Here is a 23,080-nt window from a genome sequence, read left to right on the forward strand (position 1 = left end):
GGTATTCGTTGAAGTGTGCAAGGTACTAGACTATTGGCAAGGAGCTAATACAGTGGTGGCAGAGGCAGAGTCATGAGCAGAGAATTACAGTATTACAATGTGGGAAGGGTAATGATGAAGATATGCAGATAGGTGTCTCTTTTTCTGTGAATTTATAAAACGAATTCAGCCTTGACATGTTCCAGGAAGGTTGAGTCTTAAAGTAGTCAGGCAACAAGTATGGAAGAGAACCTGGGTGAAGACACAGAGGTGAATTGGAGAGTGTTCCTCTTGTTCCTGTAAGCTTCTTAGCAGGCTCCTGAGCCACTGGTAGAAAGGAAGGCTGCCCCAGCCCTGTCACTGTTTAATCATAACAGAGAGCCTTTTGCAGATATGCAGTGCAGCGATGACTGCAAGGGCAGTTACTATGACTAGAATGTCAAGTTTACCAGATATCTCCTGCCACCTTTACACATAACTCTTTCCTCATTTTCCAGGCAACTGGGTGTAACTCAAATAACCACCACCCCTTTATTAATTTCCTAATATCAGAGTATCACAAACTGGGTGGCTTAAACAATAGAATTTTATTGTCTCACTGTCTGGAGACTAGAACACTGAGATCAAGATATCAGCAGGGTTAGTTCCTTCTGAGGACTGTGAGGAAGGGTCTGTGCCGTGCCTCTCTCCTAGCTTCTGATGGCTTGCTGGCAATCTTTGGCTTTCTTTGGTTTGTAGATGCATCACCTACGTTTCTGCCTTCATGTGCACATGGTGTTCTACCCATCTGTGTCCAAATTTCCCCTTTTTGTAAGGATACCAGTCATATTGGATTAGGGGCCCACCCTATTCCAGTATGACCTCATCTTAACTAATTACATCTGAAGTGATCCTATTTCCAAATATGGTCACATTCTGAGATACCTGAGATTAGCACTTCAACATATAAATTTTGAGGAGACACAATTCGACTCATAACATTCCTTTTCCAAAGTAAGCTCTATAATTTAAGGTTAAATCTTAATTTCAGAAAATATTTACCAGGAATATAAATGCTTTGTTGCTTGTTTTCCATTGGTCAACCTAGCTTTTCCTACTCATTTACATAAAATATGTATGGTCTGTTATTTTCACCATATCATAGATTTCATGGAGTGTTCAGAATTTAGTAAAAATTTACCTATTAGGTGTCATAGTTCAGCTGCTGTTTCATTAAATGCTGATCTTTTTCCAAAGATACTTTCTGAACAGTATAATATGTTAAAATTAGCACAACTTAGTTGTTGACACAGGCAGTGTGATCAGCACTGCTGATCTTTGAAGAGTTGAACAGTTCTATAAAACAAGAATATATTAAACTACTGTCCAAAAATGGTGTGAAGAATAATAGACAAAATGGTACAAAATAGTACATCTTTTAGTTACTGAATAAATGACAGGAATAAATAAGCATTGAAAGCCAATATTTGATACTCATGATCATTTGATAATATGGCATTCACATAGATAACTAGTTTTGTATTGGACTGGTGATAGCTTCCATAGGCAAAGGACCAATGACAGTTTTTCACATAAATCACTTTATTAATCCTGTATTTGATCTTTATTTTAGGTACCTGATTAGAAGTATAACTTTTAGAAAAAAACTTTTTTTCTCTGCTTACAAAATGGGTCCAATATCTACTCTCCAGACATTTCATCGTGTCTTTGGATTTAATTTTTACCGTTCACAAGATATACACCAATACTCAACAGAGATAGTGCAATTTCTGATATCACCAACTTTTTATCCAAAGCAAAACTATCTGGTTCTGTACGTCGTTCAAATCCTATTCATTTACAGGGTAAACCTTGCTTTGCAGAGTTTAGTAGGTGGATGCAAGCAGCTTCCTGGGAAGGGCAAAGCACGGAGTTCAATCAAGGTTCCTGTAACCTGATACTATTACTGTTGTTCTCTCTTGCAGTCCTAAATAGGTTCCAAAATCTTATCATTTCCTAGCCCGTCGTTGCGACAGGTTTTGTTTTTGGCACTCTTATTACCGAAATTAGTCAGTCTTGAACTGCTAGGTTGGCTTAGTTTTCTATTTCCCGGTTGTTAAATCACTGTGGGAGCGGTACCAGGACAACTATGTCCTGAATTTTAAAGATTTTTTTTTGAGCCTGCTTTCCCCACTGGTTGGCTCTCTTTTCTCCCACTCTCTCTGAGCCTTTTCTTTTTTCTCTTTCGCTCTCTTCCTTTTACACAAGCTGTGTAGGGGGATTTAAATTCCAATCCGGAACTCGGAATCGCGCGCCTTGAATGACGGGAGTCGTAGTTTCCGTGACACCTCCCTAACCGCTTTTCACGCCGATTCCTCCCGACAGTGAAAAACTACAACTCCCAAGAATGCACCACGAGGGTGGCCAGCCGCCCAGGCGCACGCGCCCTGAGGCCGCAGGATTTGAATCGGCGGCGTTGTTATTGACGCCATATTGGGGCCGGCGGCGGGTGGAAGAGTCGTACAGTGGAGGGGGAAGCGGCTGGACGTGTTCGGTGGCGCTCCTGCCGCCGCCGCCGCCACCGCCATCTCTCAATCCCGCCGCATCGACCGACGCTCTCTAGCTTCTGACGCTGCTCGGGCGTCTTAGGAGCCGCGTTGCAGCCTCACACCTCACGGGGCTGGTTTCGACTTCTGAGGGAGCCGGTCTTCGCGCAGGAGCGCCTCAGGCGCGGCGCAAAGCCCGAACGGACGGCTGGGGCGGCCGGAGCCTCTCCCGGGGGAGCCGCGCCTGAGGAGGCGGAAGAGCCCCCCCCACCCCCGACGCGGCTGGCGTGAGCCGCCGCCACCGCCCCTCCCGCCCTCGCCCCGGCCGGCCCGGGCCACTGCCCCTGCCGCGGAGGCAGCAGCGGCGGCGGCGGCTCTGCTTCCCTTGCCGGCGCTTCGCCACCCGCCTTTCCGCTCTTGAGCCGGTCGGTTAGGCTCTTTTCGGGGCCCCGCTCTGCCCCCCTTCCCTCGTCCTCCCCTCCCCGACCCCACACGAGCCCGGCGCCCCGGCCATGGCGTGCGGAGCCACTCTGAAACGGACTCTGGATTTCGACCCGCTGCTGAGCCCGGCGTCCCCGAAGCGGAGGCGATGTGCGCCATTGTCGGCGCCCACCTCGGCCGCCGCCTCCCCGTTGTCGGCCGCCGCGGCCACCGCCGCCTCCTTCTCGGCCGCCGCCGCCTCGCCGCAGAAGTATCTCCGAATGGAGCCATCTCCCTTCGGCGACGTCTCCTCCCGCCTCACCACAGGTGGGACTCGGCCCCGTGGCCGCCGTGGGGGGAGGGGGCCCGGGCCGCGTCCGAGGGACTGGACTGCCGGACCGGCCCCCGGGCTTAGCGGAGCCCTCGGGCGACCACGACCACAGTCCTATTCACGAGCTCCTCCAGCCTCGGAGACACAATGGGAACGGCTTGGGGGGGGGGGAGTCGGGAGCGGGGGTGGGTAGGGGCCGTGCCTCGCCGGGTATTGTGGGGAAGAGGAAGGTCCTTTTCTTTGCGCCGAGGGACCAGAATTGAGCGTTTCCGTAGTCTGGAGAGCCCAAGCGGAAATGATCAGAGAGGGTGCTACACGGAAATCTAGGCAAGCGAAGGGTCACGCGTTCACCCGACTCTCGGTGGCTGTCTCCCCGGCATCGATTGGTTGCACCTATCAAGTCTGGGACTGGGTGGTTGGAGGCGAGGCGGCAGCCCCTCCTCCCTTTCAGACATGGATGATTTTAGTACGGAGGGGGTGGGGAGGGATGTCACTGGGGCGAGATCTAGGCCTGTCATTAATCACCCACAAGAACGCCACTTGGGCTGAGTCAAGACCTGTTTCCCTAGCAGGGTCAACAACAAAGAAACTGCTCTTCCCGAGTGCCGTAATCTGATCGCACTATACGTCTAGACCTTGAGAAACTCGAACTTTTAATGAAAAGCAAATTGTATTGAAAATCGGGGCTGAGTAGTTGCTTTTAGTTGGAAGTGCTTTATTTCTGCCCGACAAAGTCTGTTGGGCGAAAAAGCCCAGGCCTTGGGAATAATAAATCAACCCAAGATTCCAAGGGACTTCAGACTATTTTTGCTTTTCATCTTGAGACATTTCCTGAAAGTGACTGTGGGGAACTACCTTTTGGCTGCTTTGTACTGCATGTGTGTGTCCATTTTTTTCTGTACTTTGAAAGTCCTTGTGTGCTCCTGGCACAGTCTTAAGATAGGTTTTTGTGGACTGGTAGTGTAAATGTTTCCTTTGTGTGTGTAGCCAGCAGAGGTTTCGTGTGTGTGAGCCTTTGGTAATAACATGATCTGTAGACAAAGCCTTTTCATAATTTGATTTACATGTTTCTTTATCGTTAGCTTAAAAAAAAAATCTGTGGGCAGTATTTACCTGCATTTGGTAACTTCCATCTGGAATTGACTTAGTTTTGGGTTTTTTTCAGGTCAGATTTTTAAAATATCCTTCCCCAAATATATGGGGAGAACCTCAAATGCCTAGGCTACCATTTTTTGCTATTGAAACAGTGTCAAGAATGAGCTCCTGGTGGTTAACATTATTTTTAGAGTTTGTCTTTTTAGTGAAATGCTGTCATTGAAAGTTGAAATGATACTGTGGAGTCTGTACTTCATAAGGCCACTTAAAAATAGCTCTAGCTAACCAGCAGTAAATTTCATGGGGGGGTGTGTGAATTAATACATTGTTAGGTTTGGGAGTTAAAGTATATCTAAATGCTAAAATAGTCTTGAGCATATAAGGTAGGTCAGCTAGGGGCTATATTTGTTCTCACTTTAAAGGGAATTAATTCAGAAAGAATTGTGATCCTTTGCAAATTTGTCACTTCATTGATGTATTTGAAGTATTGGCTAATGCAGTTGGCTGCACATTATCTTACATTTCAGTTAAGTGGACTGTAATAGTAAAATGACTGGAATTATTGGAATCGTTTAAGCCTACTGATTCAAATTCACATTTTCCAAAATATTGCTGTTTTGTTTTTCAAGGTGTTTTTGACATCTACTTGAAGTTTGATCATATCCTAACTCTAAAACCACACCCTGATATTTATTGAGTCTGTGAAAAGGTTTTTTTAGCTATTTCAGCTAGAGAAAAGCAGTTAAAATTGCATAACTTTTGAATTGCTAGAATTTACCTTTTTAACTATGATTTTGAATGACACTTTACATGTAATTTAATTTAGCCTTGTGTTTACATGGCCAGTTTTGGGCATGCTCCTGTAATGGTTCTGGTAATCATGGTGTCATAATGGGAGCTGCAGTGTCGTGCAGGTATCAAAGAGCTTCCCAGTTTTCATGTCATCTAACTTGGAAATAATTTCCCCAAATACCTAATTTTTAGATTCCTATTTTAAAAGTGGTGATTCCTAAACTTTACAAGAGTGAATACCCATGTGTCCTTAGCAGAAATAAGTAGCTGGGATTGGGAACGGAAAGCAACTTACCAAATTGAGATTGACTGGGGCTCTATGGAAGCTCTTTGTTTTCACGTCTGTGAGTTCAAATATAATTTAAACAATATACAACTAGACTACTGAAGTGAATTATTTTTCAGAGCATGTGCACAATTTATCATGATTTTATCATTGTTCTCTGGATATGTATATAGTGTTTTCTGATATGTAGTTGAAGTCATGTTGAGGCTTTACTAGTAGTTTCAGGAACTAGGACATCTGTTTTAAACCCTAGCTTTGTTTTTTGTTTTTGTTTTTGTTTTAGTCATCCCAGGAAGGTTATTCCAAAGTTTGACTTGATGACTGTTATTTAAATCAATATTTTTCAAACTAGTGCAACTTAATACCAGGAAAAATGAAAGAGCTGGCAAATAAATTTTATTGGAACACAGCCATGCTCATTCTTTTTTTTTTTTTTTTAAAGTATTGTCCATGTCCCTTGCAGGCTACAATAGCGGGGTCGAGTAATTGTGACAGAGACTGTATTTTCCCAAAGCTCAGATATTTACTGTCTGGTCCTTTTCAGAAAAAGTTTGCCCAACCCTGGTTGAGGGTGTCAGCAGTGAGGTCTGTAATAACCCCTGAATGTGGAAAAGGAAAAGTGAATGATAACTGAAGGTGTGTGGGAGGGGAACCATTGGCTGTGGTTGGGAAAATGAATGCCTCTCCTAGCTTCATTAGTACTCATCCTGGCAAGTTAGTTGAAAACAGATTCAGAGTGTTCTATCCTTGTCGATTGGTTTTTGAAACATCTCAGAATATTATCATTTAGCCAAAAGATTATCGTGACATTCCCAAGAACAAAATTATTTTAATAAAACCAAAATATTATACTTGTCAGTCAAATCCAAGACATTGTTATTCATAATTGTGTAGTGAATGAATTAGTGGTTGAGTGAAGTGATCCCTCTATGGACTCAACCTATTTGTGAGTTTGCTAGGCACCTTTATATACATTGTTTGACTTGTTACCATTGCTCTAGTCTGCCTTAGGAATTGAGTTGGATGAAGAGTTAAATTCCTTTGTAAAAACTCATTGTATTTGCTGGAAACTTGCCATCAAGAATGGAAATTGCAGCTTGTGAATGGGGAAGGGTTTACAGGAACTTAGATTGTTTTGTGGACATTGATACATGCCTGCAAATGGAGACACCAGCTGGCTTAAATGAAGTATAAATGGTTCTACACAAACAAATGAGATGTCTGTTGGAGGAGGCAACATTTCATTTCAGATGTCATTTATATTGAGCCAGAAGTGGTTTTAATATTTTGTGGTTATTTAGACAGCTGTTAAGTTGCTTCTAGTTTCTCAGTGGATTTGGCAAATAAACTGTTTTTAATGGTCTTTGTACTTTAAACCTGATATTTTATTTAGGACTGCGTATGTAGCTGTATTTATTTAATAGTTGTATGAATTATGCATTTAATAATCATGTACATTTATAGCCATTAAAAGCAGCATGCAGTTGTATTCATTATTGAGCTATTTCGTTTTGAAAGTAGGAAAATGAAAGCCTATCTTGAGCACAGAAACACATTGGGTAAACATGGCTAGATCAGAGGACAGGGTTGTTAGCTCTCTTTAGGTGAAAATGCTCCTAGCCACCATGGTTGCCACAGAGACGTACACTAAGATGTAAAGGAGAATAATAAATTTCTTCAGTTTTCTTGAAGGGCTTTATAGGAAAGAGAATATATTGGGTATTATTCAGATAGGTCTTTCCTATGTGTTTAGATAGACCCAGGAAGACAGTGATAGAAATGCTTTTGTTTTGAAAGGTTGAGAATAAGAGATTCATTGGAATTGCCCAGTTTTGTGTTATTTTTCCTCTTTGAAAAGAAACCTTTGATTCATCTTCCATTTAAAGAAGAATGCAGTAATGATAGCATAGGTTAAGTTTGGACCTCTTGGATAGTTGGTTCATGAAACAAGATAATGAATGGTACTGGGGTTGGGTCTTTTCAAGTACTCATAAGTGAATTAACCAGCAACTTAATGGTCCTTGCAGTCTTTGCATTAACACTGTGCTAGTACTGTTGACTCACAGAATGTTCTCTATGCATATGTGAAACCACAGTGAATTTCTTGCCTTTGAGAAGACTACCTACAAGGGTGGAATACTTGTTCAAGCCTATATGAACCATCTGCAGATGGTAAAGAGGTTTTCACAAATGAAATCTAGTTTAAGAGATTCGTCTTCAATTTTACTGCTGAGCATAAGGATTCTAGAACTCAGCTTACCAATGTTTTACAACTTTCTAAACACCTGAGAAATGTGATGCATCAGTGGCAGTCTTGTAGCAAAGACCGTTAGTTAAAAGGAATGTCCCCTGGATTTTGAGGGGATAGATGGGACTTGTAGAGTTTGAAAATAACCCCAGAGGTATTCTTATCTGCCATCCTTTCCCTCTTAGTTAATGTCTTACCACAAATAAAGTTTTAAAATATTAATTGAATGTATTTGTTGAATTAATCAAGCCTTGGCATCTCCCAAGGTTCTTAGAGACTCGGAAGTTTAAGGAAAAAAATACAATTTCATTTCTACTCCTCTTTGTGTACCACTTTTTCTTTTTAGATTGTTTTGTGACAATAAAGCCACAATATGTGACAACATGTATATTTTTTTAATTGTGACTCAAACAAATGAGTAGTAACAAGAAATACAGCATTTATTTAGTTTAAGACTTTGAACAATACTTTTTTGAGGTGCTTGAAGTCTACTTCTCAGTATTCCCTCATCTTTCTGGACAGTGATAAACATGGTTATGTGCGTTTCAGTATTTGAAATAGCCCATTTACAAGGATTTTACCATTTTCAGAGATTTGCTGGTTCGAAGAATTACATTTTTAAAGATTTTATGTGATTTTTAGGAGAAAATATTTTGTAATATGAAGTTCTGAGCTTTCATTTCTAAAGGGATTGAATGATTTAAGTTAAAACAATTTTTTTTGCATGATGAGAAGATACTGCAGTTATAATTGAGCAGGGAGAGAATGCTTGCAGGTAAGTTAAAAATCTACTGTATGTCAAGTTGTCAGCTTTGATATTTATTTTCAGCCTTTTGATCAAAATTTTGCATTATGCCAGATTGTGTAATCTTTCTTGTGATGATAGGTTTTTTTGGGTAGTGGTAGTGGTTTTTATCTTTCCAACGCTAGAAAAACAGCTCAAAATATGCTTGTAGTTTGTCTTGGAGTATAACTTTATTCCTCCCTTTACAAATCGTAAGTCATTAATTTTTATCTGTCACAAATGTCATAGGCAGATCATCCTGAAGTATAAATGCTTTGCAACATTCTGATTTTATTAAAATGTAATCTTTTATTACTGTGATTTTTTTCAGTAATACAACCTTTGAGTTTGACTTAGTTTTTAATTTCTACATCTATTCATGTATCTGGATTTTCTCAGCATTATTAAAAAATCTAAATACTTCCTCTAGAAGTCACTTGTTCAAGCTTTTATGAACCTCATAAGTTTGAGTTCCAGATTCTATGCTGGTTAGGCAAAGAAAAGACAAAGTCTGTCCAGGGACTGACAGAGCTGCCACTGTTGATAACTTTTTAAAGCCAGCTAAACTTGAATAAAAATACCATAAACTTTATGCTTTATCAAAATACCTATTTTAATTCTTTGTGGACAGTTGTCCACATTAGCATTATTTTCACCTTTGGCAGCCTAAGCATTGAAATTGGTTTACTTAATTAAGTCACACTTTTACTATTGAAGTTTATGTATTGGCTGTTTCTGAAAGTGTTCTAGTCTGTGGTGTGCATTCTGACTTTGGTTTATTAGCATTTATCTTCATTTCCATTAATGTTAATTCTTAGAAAACTCCGTCTAAAGATCAAACTAAAGGGAGGAAGTTTGGAGGGAGGGACCTGGAAGAGTTGATTTTCTTTCTTTTGTTTCTTTAAAAAAAAAAATAGTATCATTGAACTGATGTAGCAATTGAAGAATAGAATGTGGAGTAGAATTTGAAAGATTGAAGAAAGCCAACTTTTCAAACATTACTTTCCTTGAACTTCGCCTTTCGTTACAGAAGATTGCCTTGTTCCTAGTGCTGATACATAATTCTCTGGAAGAAAAACTTGTCTAAGCAGTATAATTGGTTAAAAGTGTAGGAGGTTTTAGGTGGTTGTGACAGAACAGGGGAACCTGATCCATGGCCCAAGGTGAAATAGTACATTATCAGAAGCTGGTCTTGTAATCAGTCCTGTATGTGTGGTAATGCCGATCTGCCAATTTAGAGTAATTCCTAACTTTGGAAACACCAATAAAACATTCTGGTTAGTTATAGATGCCTGTCCTCAGCAGGGGCTGTTTAGAGACACTTGAAGCATCCTTTTTATAAGTACCCGGATATAACATGAAAATTTCTTATAATTGTTTTGTTACAGCCAGTGATTGCAATTGCAGGGCTCTAGGTAAATGAGAATTATGCTCCATTTTGGTCACTACCTTCTTAACAGTCATAGAGTTTGACGTTTCAGTGTATGAAGTATTAATAATACATGGCAGTGGATCCCTCTATTCTAACTGACATCCTGCTTTTTAAGAATTCGCTCTCCTCATCGTGATACATTTTAATTTCAGGTACTTAGCGGAATATTGGCTAGGTGTACTAATACTGGAGAGGGTAGTAGATGTTAAGAGGTTAGGTCCTGAGATCAGGCTTGGGTTTACCTTCTTTCAGCTGTATGACCTTTCAGAAGACATTGAAGCAAAGCCTCATTTTCCTCATCTGTAAAATTACGCACATGATTATAGTAGTATCTGCCTCCTAGGCATGTTGTGAGAATTAAGAGCATTTCTTGTCCCTGAGTGCTGGAGATAGTTACAGTAGGGCAACTTCAAACAGGACTTTTTACATTGTCCATCAGTCCTGCCATTTTTCAGTGAATAACCATGCCTTTTACTTCACAGAAAAAATAGAGGCCATCAAATGGTAGCTTCTTCATTTTTCCCAGTACCAACACTACCAATGTTTGTGCCTATGTTTTTTTTGTATCATTGAGGAAGATTAAATGAGATAGTGAGGGAAGGATCCCACTTCTCTCCAAAGGAACCTTATCCTCTGATTTTTATCTCTCAAGCAGATCTTTGCTTTTGGCTTTAAATATGGTCAGGCTTCTCATTATAAAGTAAATGAAGCATCCTCATTTTCCTCCAGCAGTCATCCAGACTTCTCCACTTCAAAACCAAATTCAAAGAGCTTTCAGGTAGTCTACTTGCTGCCATTTCTTTGGCTCTCAACTTACTCCTAGTATGTTTGTATCTCAGACAGCTCTTGTCAAGCCACTGATGACGTGCACGGCACACAATCAGTCCTCATCTTGTTTGGCCTTTCTTATTACAGCATTCGCACTGCTGACACTCCCTTCTTTCTGAAATACCTTTTGTATTTTAACCTTCTGCGATAGCACTGTTTTCTTCCACTTCTCCAGCTGCTTCTCAAGCTGCTTTTTGTCTTCATCTGGCCATAAACTTAGGAGTTCTTTAGTTCTAGGTTCAGCTCCATTCCTGTCTAGCTTAATAGCTCCCTGAGTGATCACATGCATGCTCCTGACTTCCTACAGGTGACTTTCTAATTTATATCTTTAGTTCAGGCCGTTCCTCTCAGGTCCAGCCATGGGAAGTTTAGACTTTCTATTGTCATACCTTCCCAGAAGGCTTTCTTTGCCCAGAAGTCAGAATTTTCTCGAGATCTGTTGACTTTTAAGTATTCACAACTAAGTTACAAAATACATGGGATAAACAAAAGATGTCTGTAGGTTTCCAATCAGTGTCTTCTGGCGTGAGAGACAGTCTTACTTGCTCTTTTTAAAGCAGACAGAATGGAAAAGCAAATGCATTTGTCTACTTTCAATCACATAATGAATATAAAATTCATATAAATGAATCAATATATGTATGTTACTGTCATGTAATGAATCTCTTTTTTTTAATTATTTTTATTTTATAGCTACTTTATTTTATTTATTTCTTTATTTTTGGCTGTGTTGGGTCTTCGGTTCGTGCGAGGGCTTTCTCTGGTTACGGCAAGTGGGGGCCACTCTTCATCGCGGTGCGGGGACCGCTCTTCATCGCGGTGCGCGGGCCTCTCACTATCGCGGCCCCTCCCGTTGCGGGGCACAGGCTCCAGACGCGCAGGCTCAGTAGTTGTGGCTCACGGGCCCAGCTGCTCCGCGGCATGTGGGATCTTCCCAGACCAGGGCTCGAACCCGTGTCCCCCGCATTAGCAGGCAGACTCTCAACCACTGCGCCACCAGGGAAGCCCTGAATCTCTTTAAGTAGGTCCAAGTTTAAATTGATTTACAGAATATTTTCCTGCTTGGGGGGGTGGTATGTCTGTCTCCGAACGACAAAAGCCATCCAGGTGAGAGTGGCAGAATGAATTAGATCATCCTTAATATTTTGGTACTTGTAATAATCTCTGCTGTTACTGCTTTCCTTCTCTTCCCCTCCATTTCGTGGCATGTCCAATAATACATAAACCAAGCACTTTTTTTTTAATTGCCACAGTAGAGGAGTTACTGTTTTAAGCAGGGGATAGAAATTTAAATGCCCATAGTTCAGGCAAGTAATAAAAATGAGTGAATGAGGTGAGGACTTGTGAATTCCAATCTTGCTCCTGGCCTGCAGTATCACCTGAAAACTCAATAGAAATGCCTAACTCAGTCTCCGTCCCTCATATTCTTCATTTTAACAAAATCCCCAGGTGGTTTGCGTGTGCAAAGCTTTAGAAGCACTTGAGAACTTAAGCCCAAAAGGTAGCAGCCGCTCTTCAGCTGAATTTTGCCACATAGTCCAATACCTCCTCACCATTCCCCCAACAGCAGTAGCCAAAAATCTGACTTTTAATGTAAAATCACCCAACTTTTAAATGTTGGCCACATTGTTTTAAAAAGAAAGTATTCAGGCCAGACATGTCTTTGGGTTCCATTTAGCTCCTAAATCATCAGTTTGCAGCCACTGGTTTCCAGGTGTGCTGTATCTCGATATTTATGTGCATATGTGTGTTTTGGGTGTCCTAATGTGTGTTAGGGTTTGTTCTTTAGCTTGATTGTGCTGCCCTACAGTCCTCCTCAAGGAGTCTGCTCTCTGTCCTTCCAAACCTTACCTTGTTTTGATGGCCCATGGTTAATTGGAATAGAAGCTGAAACTTGCCTTGGCACTGAATGTTTTCTGTAGCTTGCATATTTGGGTTTTGGATTTTGGATGGTTCAGTTTCCCCCTTCTCTTCACCATTTACTTCTTTTTTTTTGTTATTACTTGGTGTTTTCCTAGCTTGTAAGCTATTTGAGAAGACATTTGCAGATAGTAAAGAAGTAAACAACAAAAGCAGCATGGTTAACATATATCCCTTTAGAATCTAGTGTAATATAAAGTAGAGGTATGAAACTTCTTGGATATCAGGGAGGAGCTACCTGCTGATTGAGCGTTGTTGGACTCCTTGCATTAGTGACTCCCACTGCGCAGTTATTTTGTAATTTATACTTCAACCTGAAGGATTTTAATAAATTGAGCCATTTATTTCAAGTAAGTAATCATTGGCTACTGTAGTTCCAGTGAAATAATAGAATTTGACCTGTAGTAATTATAGTTATTTCTCCTCTTGTAGGAGATAAATGAATGCCTCTTATACAGTAAAATATTATGTAATGTAAATTTAGAATCTCAGCCAGTTGCTTTTAAAGTACTGTAGCCAATATCCTAGTGTTTATATAATTGTGTGTAGCTATATTATGCTTACTAGGATTCATGGTAATCCAAATAGAAGTTAAAACTGTAGATACAACTTAACAATCTTGTGTTAAAAATTTGGTTCCAGGTTCCTTTGACATAGCAATAATTTTGAAGTAAATTTAAAATGGCATCAGCTCATTCTTTTTAGTTAGATAGCTCTTGGCTGGATAAGAACATTGTCCTTAAGTTTCCCTCAAGGAGTCCATAAGAACTGTGTTAGTTTCTGATCAGATGATCTGGGAGAATAGCTGAATTACAAAGATGGGTCTCCATAGCAACTCTGAATTCTGTGTGTTTTAATTTATAAAGTAGACATGGCAATGTCTGTGTAGTTCTGAGCTCTAGATTTGGTCTGTTATTTTATTTGGAACAGTTTCCGTTTTAGGTCTTAATGGCTACTGCAGGTTTTCTGTACTTAATTGTGTACAGATTTTTCATTTTATTTGTGTTCCTCCCTAGCACTGACAGGCTTTCAAGATATATTTCATTTTTAATCCCATTGTTTGAGTTAAATCTGTTTGGATGAACTTTTACCTTGTTTTTTTTTTTTTTTTTTAAATACGAAGCAACTTTCACAGAAGCGATCATTTATTTTTTTATATTTATTTTTTATTTCTGGCTGTGTTGGGTCTTCGTTTCTGTGCGAGGGCTTTCTCTAGTTGCGGCAAGTGGGGACCACTCTTCATCGCGGTGCGCGGGCCTCTCACCATCGCGGCCTCTCTTGTTGCGGAGCACAGGCTCCAGAAGCGCAGGCTCAGTAATTGTGGCTCACGGGCCCAGTTGCTCCGCGGCATGTGGGATCTTCCCAGACCAGGGCTTGAACCCGTGTCCCCTGCATTAGCAGGCTTTTACCTTGTTTGTTTTCAAAGGTACTCCATAGAGAAATTAGCATATTAGGTGATAATAAAGGGGTTTTACACAACTGAACTTACAACTGTTAACGAAGCCTTACTGTTTGATCTAGTAATTATGTCAGTAGGAAAACAGGAAGTCCATCCATACAAGTCTGGAGCAAAAAGTTTAGTTTCACATATCACCAAGTTTTAGACATCTTATGGTTATGGACTCTAGAGAGATACTTGACAAACCCTCACCCCCACCCCCCATTTTGTGGTTGTCCTTTAAACACATTTCTGGTTGCTTTTAATTCCATTTTCCCTTTGCTCTCAGTCCCATCTTGATGCTGTTTCTCTTACCGTTATCAACTCAGTTATTTTTTTTATCCCGTCAGCTTTCTCCTGCTTATATTGTTGACCTTGTTCTTTGTGACCAGGGTTTTTCAAGTAATCATTGGCAACAAAGATGAGTAAACAGGCTTTATTGCCTCAGGCCAGGCTTTTCTTTTCTTTTCACATTTACCTAGGTTTTTTTGTTTATATGTATTTTTTAATATTCCAAAGGAATAAGTGCTGGCTCACTGACAGTCTGCCTATTACGGAGGAGAATTTTATTAGCATTCTCAATGGTATTTACTGATTTGAGAATGCAAATGTCATTAGTCATAAATTTGCTAATTCTGACCTGCACTTAACCTAGTACAGTGCAAGAAACTCTTACAAGTATTTTACAGTTAACCTTTGAACAGTGTGGGCTTGAACTGACAGGTCAATAGTAAATACTATAGTACTTCACCATCCAAAGGTGGTTAAATCCAAGGATGTGGAACCCCGCCGACGTGGAGGAACCGTACTCTTGGATACAGGGGCCAACTACAAGTTAATGTGGATTTTCAACTGCGGAAGAGTCTGCACCCCAAATCCCCATGTTGTTCAGGGATTGACCGTATAGTACAAGGGTGATGTAGTTTTAAGGATTTTGAAAAGGGATATACCACAACCATTTGTAGTGTAGATTGTCGTGAAAATAACTCCATATTTTGCTCCAAGTGATTTGCTGCAAATTTAATCTTTGCTTCATAAGCCAAATATGAAGTCTGCATGATTAAAACCGATAATGTTAGTGAAGCTTTATTTGACTTTCTTTAATTGACTGGTAAATTTTTTTGGCAACACCATGTCAGAAGTTACGTGTACTTGGAATAAAATGTCACATTCTAGTTTGATAAGAGATGGCTAGATTTAAGTAGTTTAAGACTAAGTAGACATAGGTACTTTATTGATGTCTGGAAGACCTTTATCCACCTGGCATGGAAGCAACTAAAGTTGGCCAAATATGTAGGTTGAGCTTAAAATGTGAATTGTGGAATATTGAATTTGGGGAGATTTCTTGGTTATTAGCTTCAAAACTGCATATACCTCTGAACCAAGATAACGTGAACTTGAAGCTTGTAGTTAGCTTTTTGCTACTTTGAACATTGAGGGTTTTGGTCAAGTTAAATTGGACCATTCACTTCATAACGTTGTTGATCACATGTTACCAGTATTAGGGCATCTGAGGGCACAGTGAGGCTTAGATGACATAGTTGTATCATAATAGATATAAAAAGCAGTGCAGTAGCATTCGAAATTCTTCAGCTCTAACTGACAGTAATCCAGTGTTGGCAAAGATGTGGAGAAGCTGGAACTCATACATTGCTGGTGGGAATGCAAAATGTACAGTTACTCTGGAAAATGGTTTGGCAGTTTCTTACAAAGTAGAGCTATGCACTTACCATATAATCAGGCCATCCAGTTCCACTCCTAGGTATTTACTCAAGAGAAATGAAAATTTGTCCACCTATAGACTTGTACTTGAATATTCATAATAGCCCCCAATTGGAAACAATCCAAATGTCCACTAAAAGGAGAACAGTTAAGTTGTGATGTATACACAATGGAATACTAATTAATAAAAAGGAATTACGGTTTGATGCAACATCATGTATGAATCTCAAAAGCATTTTGCTAGGCAAAAATCTACACTCTTTTAGAAAAGACAAAACTATAATAACAGCGGATAAGTAGCAGTGGTGTTGGTAAAGGTGGTGAATAGGAATATGAGAGAACTTTTGGGGGGTGATAAAGTTCATTATTGTGGTTGTGGTGGTTCCAGGACTATGTATGCACTTGTCAGAACTCATCAAACTACCTTTAAATTGGTGAATTCATTTGTAAGTTATGCCTTACAGTTCCTGTGCTTGTAATGATGTCTCTTATTAAGTATTAGATGGTATGGCGATTTTATAAAGCTACGTTATGTTAATCCTAGGCTAGATCTTGTTTGAGACTTTCAGATGAACAAATTGAGTCTGTTACAACTATTCTTTTAGTACATCTTAGTTGTACTTTGATTTTGTGAAGCAAAAGGAAGAATAATCTGGTGATCAAAGAATAAGTCACACAAAAGAGGTTAAGATTAAGTTACTTTGTGCTAATATATTTGAACTCTTTGGTTGTGAATAAACTTTAGGATGCTTTGAATGGCACTTTTGATGAGGATGATGGTAGCTTTGAACATAAAATGATAAAATGAGTGAAGCTTGCTATGAGATCGAAACATCATTACTTTAGAAACCTTTTAGACTATCGCTACTGAAAGAGTTGTTATTTAAGAAAAATGAGGATATGTGTGCCTGACCTGGTTGGTATAGAATGTTGCACTAGTTTTATTGGTCACCTGTGAATCTTAGGAAGCCTGTTTCTATCAAGGTGCTTAACTGTTCAATAGACAGCCATTTTATTTCACACTGGTAACTTTGTTTTTAAATTATAAACAATTTCACATAAATGGAAAAGGAGTGAACATGACCATGTTTAATATAAACAAATGTTAACATTCTGAAAAATATTAAATACATTCACACAACCATCCTGAGGTTAGTTATTCCAGTGTGTGAGTTCGCATTCATGTGTATGTAAACAGATTTGTTTACACACATTTACATAAATGGAATCTTCACTGGATATATCTTTTGCAGCTTGTTTTTATTTTTTAATTGATTTCTAATTATCAATACAATAATGAAACTGGCAGAATCTAAATTCTTACGGGACTGATTGATGTCCCCTCAGTCTTATCTCTCAAAAGCCCTAAAAGTCCTTACTGGGAAATAAAGTGAAAAGAGAGATGAGAAGTATATACCTAAAAAAATAAAAAAAAAAAAAACTCTAGTATTAAATTTTTTTTTTTTTTAAAGGATTTTCTTATTTATTTATTTATTTATTTATTTTTGGCTGTGTTGGGTCTTCGGTTCGTGCGAGGGCTTTCTCCAGTTGCGGCAAGCGGGGGCCACTCTTCATCGCGGTGCGGGGACCGCTCTTCATCGCGGTGCGCGGGCCTTTCTCTATCGCGGCCCCTCCCGTTGCGGGGCACAGGCTCCAGACGCGCAGGCTCAGCAATTGTGGCTCACGGACCCAGCTGCTCCGCGGCATGTGGGATCTTCCCAGACCAGGGCTCGAACCCGTGTCCCCTGCATTAGCAGGCAGATTCTCAACCACTGCGCCACCAGGGAAGCCCTAAATTTTTTAAAAAGGATTGTTTTCATCTTACATAAATTTTTAGCCGACAATTGAGTTTCAGTTCATTTTGAAATTGCATCATTGAATTGTTAAAATTATACTCCATTATATTTATGAAACATTTTATTGCCTGTTATTTCTGTTTTGGATTGGGATTAATAAACTTCTTGGGATGTAGTTTTCATGTGGATAACCTATTAATTTAGGAACTATGGTGGTGGTGAGAAAGTGTTTGGAGGGGAGTGGAAACCTCAGGGAGGGATTTTCTGGAGAGGCTAAATGATAACTATTTTGAATTAGAAATCTTCTAAAATGTATCATACTGGCCTAAAGGATATGTTCCTTATACTTTTTTATTCCTGGTTTGGTTGAAGATAATGGCACCTGTGGTGTAGTGGTTCTTAATTGAGTATCTGTTACATACCAATCACTTTACATGGGTTTTTACCCCAAAGATTAAGAACAGTACTTTGCTGCTAATGCTGTAATATTCATCAGTTCTGTTGAGCTTAATATTAATGGCTATGGCCATTTAATGTATGATGATTTTTTAGTTCACATCTACTCTGTCATTTTGCTGACCTGCTACTGTCACTTCTCACTGGTGTGTGACTGTATTTACATAGTCCTTCCTGCTTCTAATTATTTATGGTCTTAGAAAACCTGTTAGTTTAATAGTTATGTGTGTGGTGAATAAATGACCTTTGAGTTTGGTACTCTTCAGAATCTGAGTTAAATACGTGTTTCAGTTCACAGACTCCCTTATCTTTACGTTGAATGAAAACCTTATTTTTTACTAGTCAGTGCTGAGAAAGAATGGTATTGTAGAATAGCTGGATTCCAGGTGGTGTGTATGTGCTATTTCTGAATGAGTGTCCCCATTATGCTGAAACTAATTCCTCCCAGAACATAAGTTTTCTAGATATTATTTGAAGAGAATATTTTTGGTAGAACCCAACCTATTTTTTTTTTAACTTGAAAGTTTATATCTTGCCAAATTTTGACTTTTTTCTTTTAGAACAAATTCTGTACAACATAAAACAAGAGTATAAGCGCATGCAGAAGAGAAGACATTTAGAAACTAGTTTCCAACAGACAGATCCATGTTGTACTTCTGATGCACAGCCACAGGCATTTCTCCTCAGCGGACCAGCTTCACCAGGTAATAACAGACTTACTAAGTAACATTTCCTTTCACTTATTATGGGAAAAAGTAATACAAGTTGCCTTCGGTCATCAAGCTCCTATTTCTCCCCTTGATTAAAAAAAAAACATTTATACGAATTATTCATGATCTCTTAAAAATATGGTACAAAAGTAAGTAATAGCCACCTGGATTCTCATGACTCAAAGGCAACCACCTGTATATAGTATCTCCTAAGTGGACTTCCCCATAAATGCTATGATTTGTAGCCTCCATTTAAAAAAAAAAAAAAAAGATATAGCCACATGTTTCTCTATTAGGTATAGATGTACCTTGCCATGGCTGAATACGATGCCATTTTATGGATTTCCCATAATTATTTAATAATGATAGATAGACTCAGAATTTCTATTACAGTATTTACAAAAATGTCCCTGAACATATACCCTCACATACTTTTGTTTTAGGATAGTCCCTAAAGGTTGATAATTTTGATCCTATATCGGTTTTTTCCCTGCCTCTTGTTGGAGAGAATAGTTTGCAAATACACTTTTTAAAATTTAAGATGTAAAACTCAGGGCTGTTTGAAGTGAAGGGAAAGTAAAACTTCTTACTAAAGAAGAGCCATCAAAAATGGTTCTTACTTTAGTAAAGTTCTCAGCAAAAATAGTTTTTTGTGTGACAGTAGTTGCCTGCTTGCCTTGCCTTCCCTTCCCTCCCAGCAGGGATAGGAAAACCAGGCAGAATAAGAAAACAAACATTCACAGGCTATAAAACAGTCAAATAAAATTAGATAAGGAAACATGAAATTGTTCAGAACTAAATTCTGCAGTATTCCTGCCAATTCGGTGGGCCAGGTATAAGTGGGTGAAACTTGGTAAGGGGAGGTGAGGGTAAGAAAAGACTCTACCCTCAGCGGGAACCAAGCCCATCATAATTCATCACTTACTTCTTACAAGATCAGTGAACTGGCAGTCTCAACTAACAAAGCTGCGAACTTGAAAGTAAATAAAGATAGAGCCTTACTTTTTAGTAGCTGTGGACTGAAGCTGGTATAGTTTATTCTTATATACCAGAATACAAGGATTGTGGTATTCTGTTACAGCTTGTTGGTAGACACAGCACAAGAAAACATTTTTTTGTTTTTGGACATACTGGCCCCAGCCATGCAAGTTATAAGGAGCAAGTGAAAAGAGGAATTGGGGCAGATAAACAGGACAAACAATTGATAGCAAATGTGTGTTATTTGTATGTGTCTAGAATACTTGCAGCAGTGTTACCGTGGATGACTATCATAATCCTGAGTTCGCAAAGATTAATTTCAGATGTTCTTTTCAAGAAAAGAGGAATGTTTTTGGAAAATCAAAGTGCCTTAAGTAATACTTTTAAGAGGAATGCATTCTGAAGAAATCTACTATCTAAGTGGCTGCTACATTAATAATATTTAAGGATGCTGAACCGTGAAATTTAATGTTGAATATTAGGGATATATTCTCAGTATTTCTTTTTATAAAAAGTCTCTTCTAGCTAATATCATTAATTTAAAAACAAAAAATTAAGTTTTGTATCTTGTCACATTGTCTCCACTCATCTTCACACTTTTTTCCCCCTTATATTTGATGGCATACATCTTGCTGTGTTCTTCCAAAGCCATAAGCTGATAGGATTAAACCTGTTTTAAGACTAAGGAGATGCTGTGCTAAAAACTGATAGAAAAATGCTTTTATTGATATATGGGCATTGAAAACATCCAAGTGAAACCTCCTCAGTTAGATGATGCTTTCTGTGACGGCTCTAAATCTGGTGCGGTTTTTGTTGTTGTTCATGTTGTACATAGGGACTCCATCAGCAACCTCCTCACCATTAAAAAAAGAACAGCCCTTATTCACTCTACGGCAGGTTGGGATGATCTGTGAACGTTTATTGAAAGAGCGTGAAGAGAAAGTTCGAGAAGAGTATGAAGAAATATTGAACACAAAACTTGCAGGTATGAGATGAGTTTTAGAGTCTCCCAGAAACTCATCCTAAGAAATGCATTCTTTCCCACATACACTTCACATCAGTTAAATTATCCTTTCTATACACGGGTACAGGGTATTTTCTAAGAACCAGAGAATTTCAATTCAAGAAAGGAAATGAACTTACCTATAGCTCACGGTCCTCCTTAGTGACCTTAAGAAGTAGTATGTTAGCCATGGAGATCAGCAGCAGTATTAGGGAACTAGATTTTTCTTTTGGTATACCCTGTGCTTTGGCTGTTTACTTAGCTCAATTTGGTTGTGGGTTTTTTGACTTTGTATCTTTCATGATAATTTTGCCATCAGTTCTGGACACTTGAAGTAATCTAACTGGCACTGTGTACCTAATTTTAGAGTATCAAGCTGCTGTGGTCTTCTTTAAATTATCCCAAAAACTATTTTTTTCCCATAAAATTTGGTAATTTAAGTGTAGTAAATATATTATGTATGGTAACTTAATCAGAATTTCCCCCCGGATTTTTAAGCCACAGATTTTTACTGGATATTGATATTGTAAACTTCTTGATTAAGGAGTTAAATCAGTCAAGGTGCTAATATAGGTAAGAGAATTTGCTTAGTTATGTAACATCTTTTTCTATGGCACCTGATTAGGTTACAGGTGGATGTATCATATATTTTGGATGTATGGATGTATCATATATTTTGCTACGCTTTTGTTGTCCTGTTTCCCCTCATTGCAGTAAGTTGCCATTCACAGACCACTTATAATAACTTTCAGAGGAGAAAGGTATCTTTTTATTTCAAGCCCTTTAAATTTAATAGGTTAAGAAATAAGCCCCACCCAGCCTATACATGAGGTTGTGTGATTTGAACAAATGTAGGTTTCCTGACTAAGCTCCATGCTCTTTCCATTTGATAAAGCTATTACTGAGGTTTTGTGTCTGATTAAGTGCCAGCTTAGAATTGTCTCACTATATATATTGGACTTTTCAGTTTGTGTAGCTCTAATATACTAGAGAAGAGGGCATTTTTGCAAATCATGTAATTGATGTTTATCTTTATTTATAGAACAATATGATGCATTTGTGAAGTTCACGCATGATCAAATAATGCGACGATATGGAGAACAGCCTGCTAGTTGTAAGTATTTCATCTTTAAACCAAAAACAAGACAGTCTTTTACGGAGAAGACGTTTGTTATAATTATAGTTTATTATAATTATCTTCATACCCAAGAAGAGACTTTAACAGAAAATCATGGAGAAAAAGTTTGGAGAGAAATAGGCAGCAAAACTTTACTAAGGCTTACTTTTGGTTACTTAAATACCTAGGGGCAAATATATTAGGGATGAAGATTTGGCATGTGTTTAAATTTTGACCTGAACTTAGCACTAATTTTCCTTTTTTCTCCCTTTAGATGTTTCATGAATCATGTTTTCTGCATTTGTGGGCTGCCTTGTTCCTTGTTGAGTTGTTGCAAGAGGTCCCAGTTATGACATGCAGCAATGCCAACACCCCCTGTGAATACAGGTTGTTTCAAGCTTTCATCAGTGGCAACCACTCCTAGGCAGCAACCGGTTTTGGAAATTTCCTTGATGTCAGTACCACCCGGATGTGGACCTTTGCTACCTGTATTAATGCCAGTGGCCTCATTTGCTGTATCATTACAATTTGGCTTCTTATATTAATGTTTGGAAAGGATTAAAGCTGGTATTCTAAGAACATGCCCTTCACTGGTTGTGTAAATAAAACTGTAGAATGACAATTCAGATGAAGTTAGTGTGATTTTAATTGTGCACTACAACCAAGCTGTAACCAGTTATTAATAATGTAGAGTGTAATCCCAGGACATTATTAAGCAAATAGCCTTCAGTGCTTCCTGTGAAATAGTGAAGGAGGAGGGCATTTCTGTACTCCAGGACTTCTTGGGGTTTCAGAATGGGTTTATATGATTCCCCCCCACCCTTTTTTGGTAGTTTTTATTTATTCTATCAGTCTTTTTAACAAATGTTTATGGCTGCATTTTTTTCCCAGTGTATCATTGTTTTACTGCCCTTGTAGTACTGGAATTTAGTTGGAAGAATAAAACATTTACTTCTAATCTGCTTGTTTTTAATGTACAGATGGGTAGTATTTGAATAAAGCCAGTGTTTTAAATGTAAGCATTGTCCAGGGATCAGTGAAGTTAATAAGATTTCAAAATCAGTCTTGTCACATACCAAATAATCTAAGATTTGAGTGCTATTTTCACAAACTGAGTTCTGACTCCAAAGTGTTTCTCTTCTGACTGCATGATAGGTTAAATAATAGGTCAGCTTTAACAACTGTAGAATTTTTACTTTTTATTTATTTTTTAATTTATT

General features: G+C 38.9%; 1 protein-coding gene across 1 annotated transcript; it reads left to right on the forward strand.

Moving 5' to 3' along the window:
• The first annotated feature begins 2,434 nt into the window (after nucleotides 1-2,434).
• On the forward strand, nucleotides 2,435-22,818 carry AKIRIN2 (akirin 2). Its single transcript, XM_057527499.1, has 5 exons — nucleotides 2,435-3,251; nucleotides 18,613-18,756; nucleotides 20,576-20,725; nucleotides 21,786-21,857; nucleotides 22,135-22,818. The coding sequence occupies exons 1-5, from the start codon at nucleotides 3,017-3,019 to the stop codon at nucleotides 22,143-22,145; spliced, it is 612 nt and encodes a 203-aa protein (XP_057383482.1). The 5' UTR covers nucleotides 2,435-3,016; the 3' UTR covers nucleotides 22,146-22,818.
• The last annotated feature ends 262 nt before the right edge of the window (nucleotides 22,819-23,080 follow it).

This window comes from Balaenoptera acutorostrata, chromosome 14 (assembly GCF_949987535.1).
Source record: "Balaenoptera acutorostrata chromosome 14, mBalAcu1.1, whole genome shotgun sequence".
Taxonomy (NCBI): Eukaryota; Metazoa; Chordata; class Mammalia; order Artiodactyla; family Balaenopteridae; genus Balaenoptera; species Balaenoptera acutorostrata.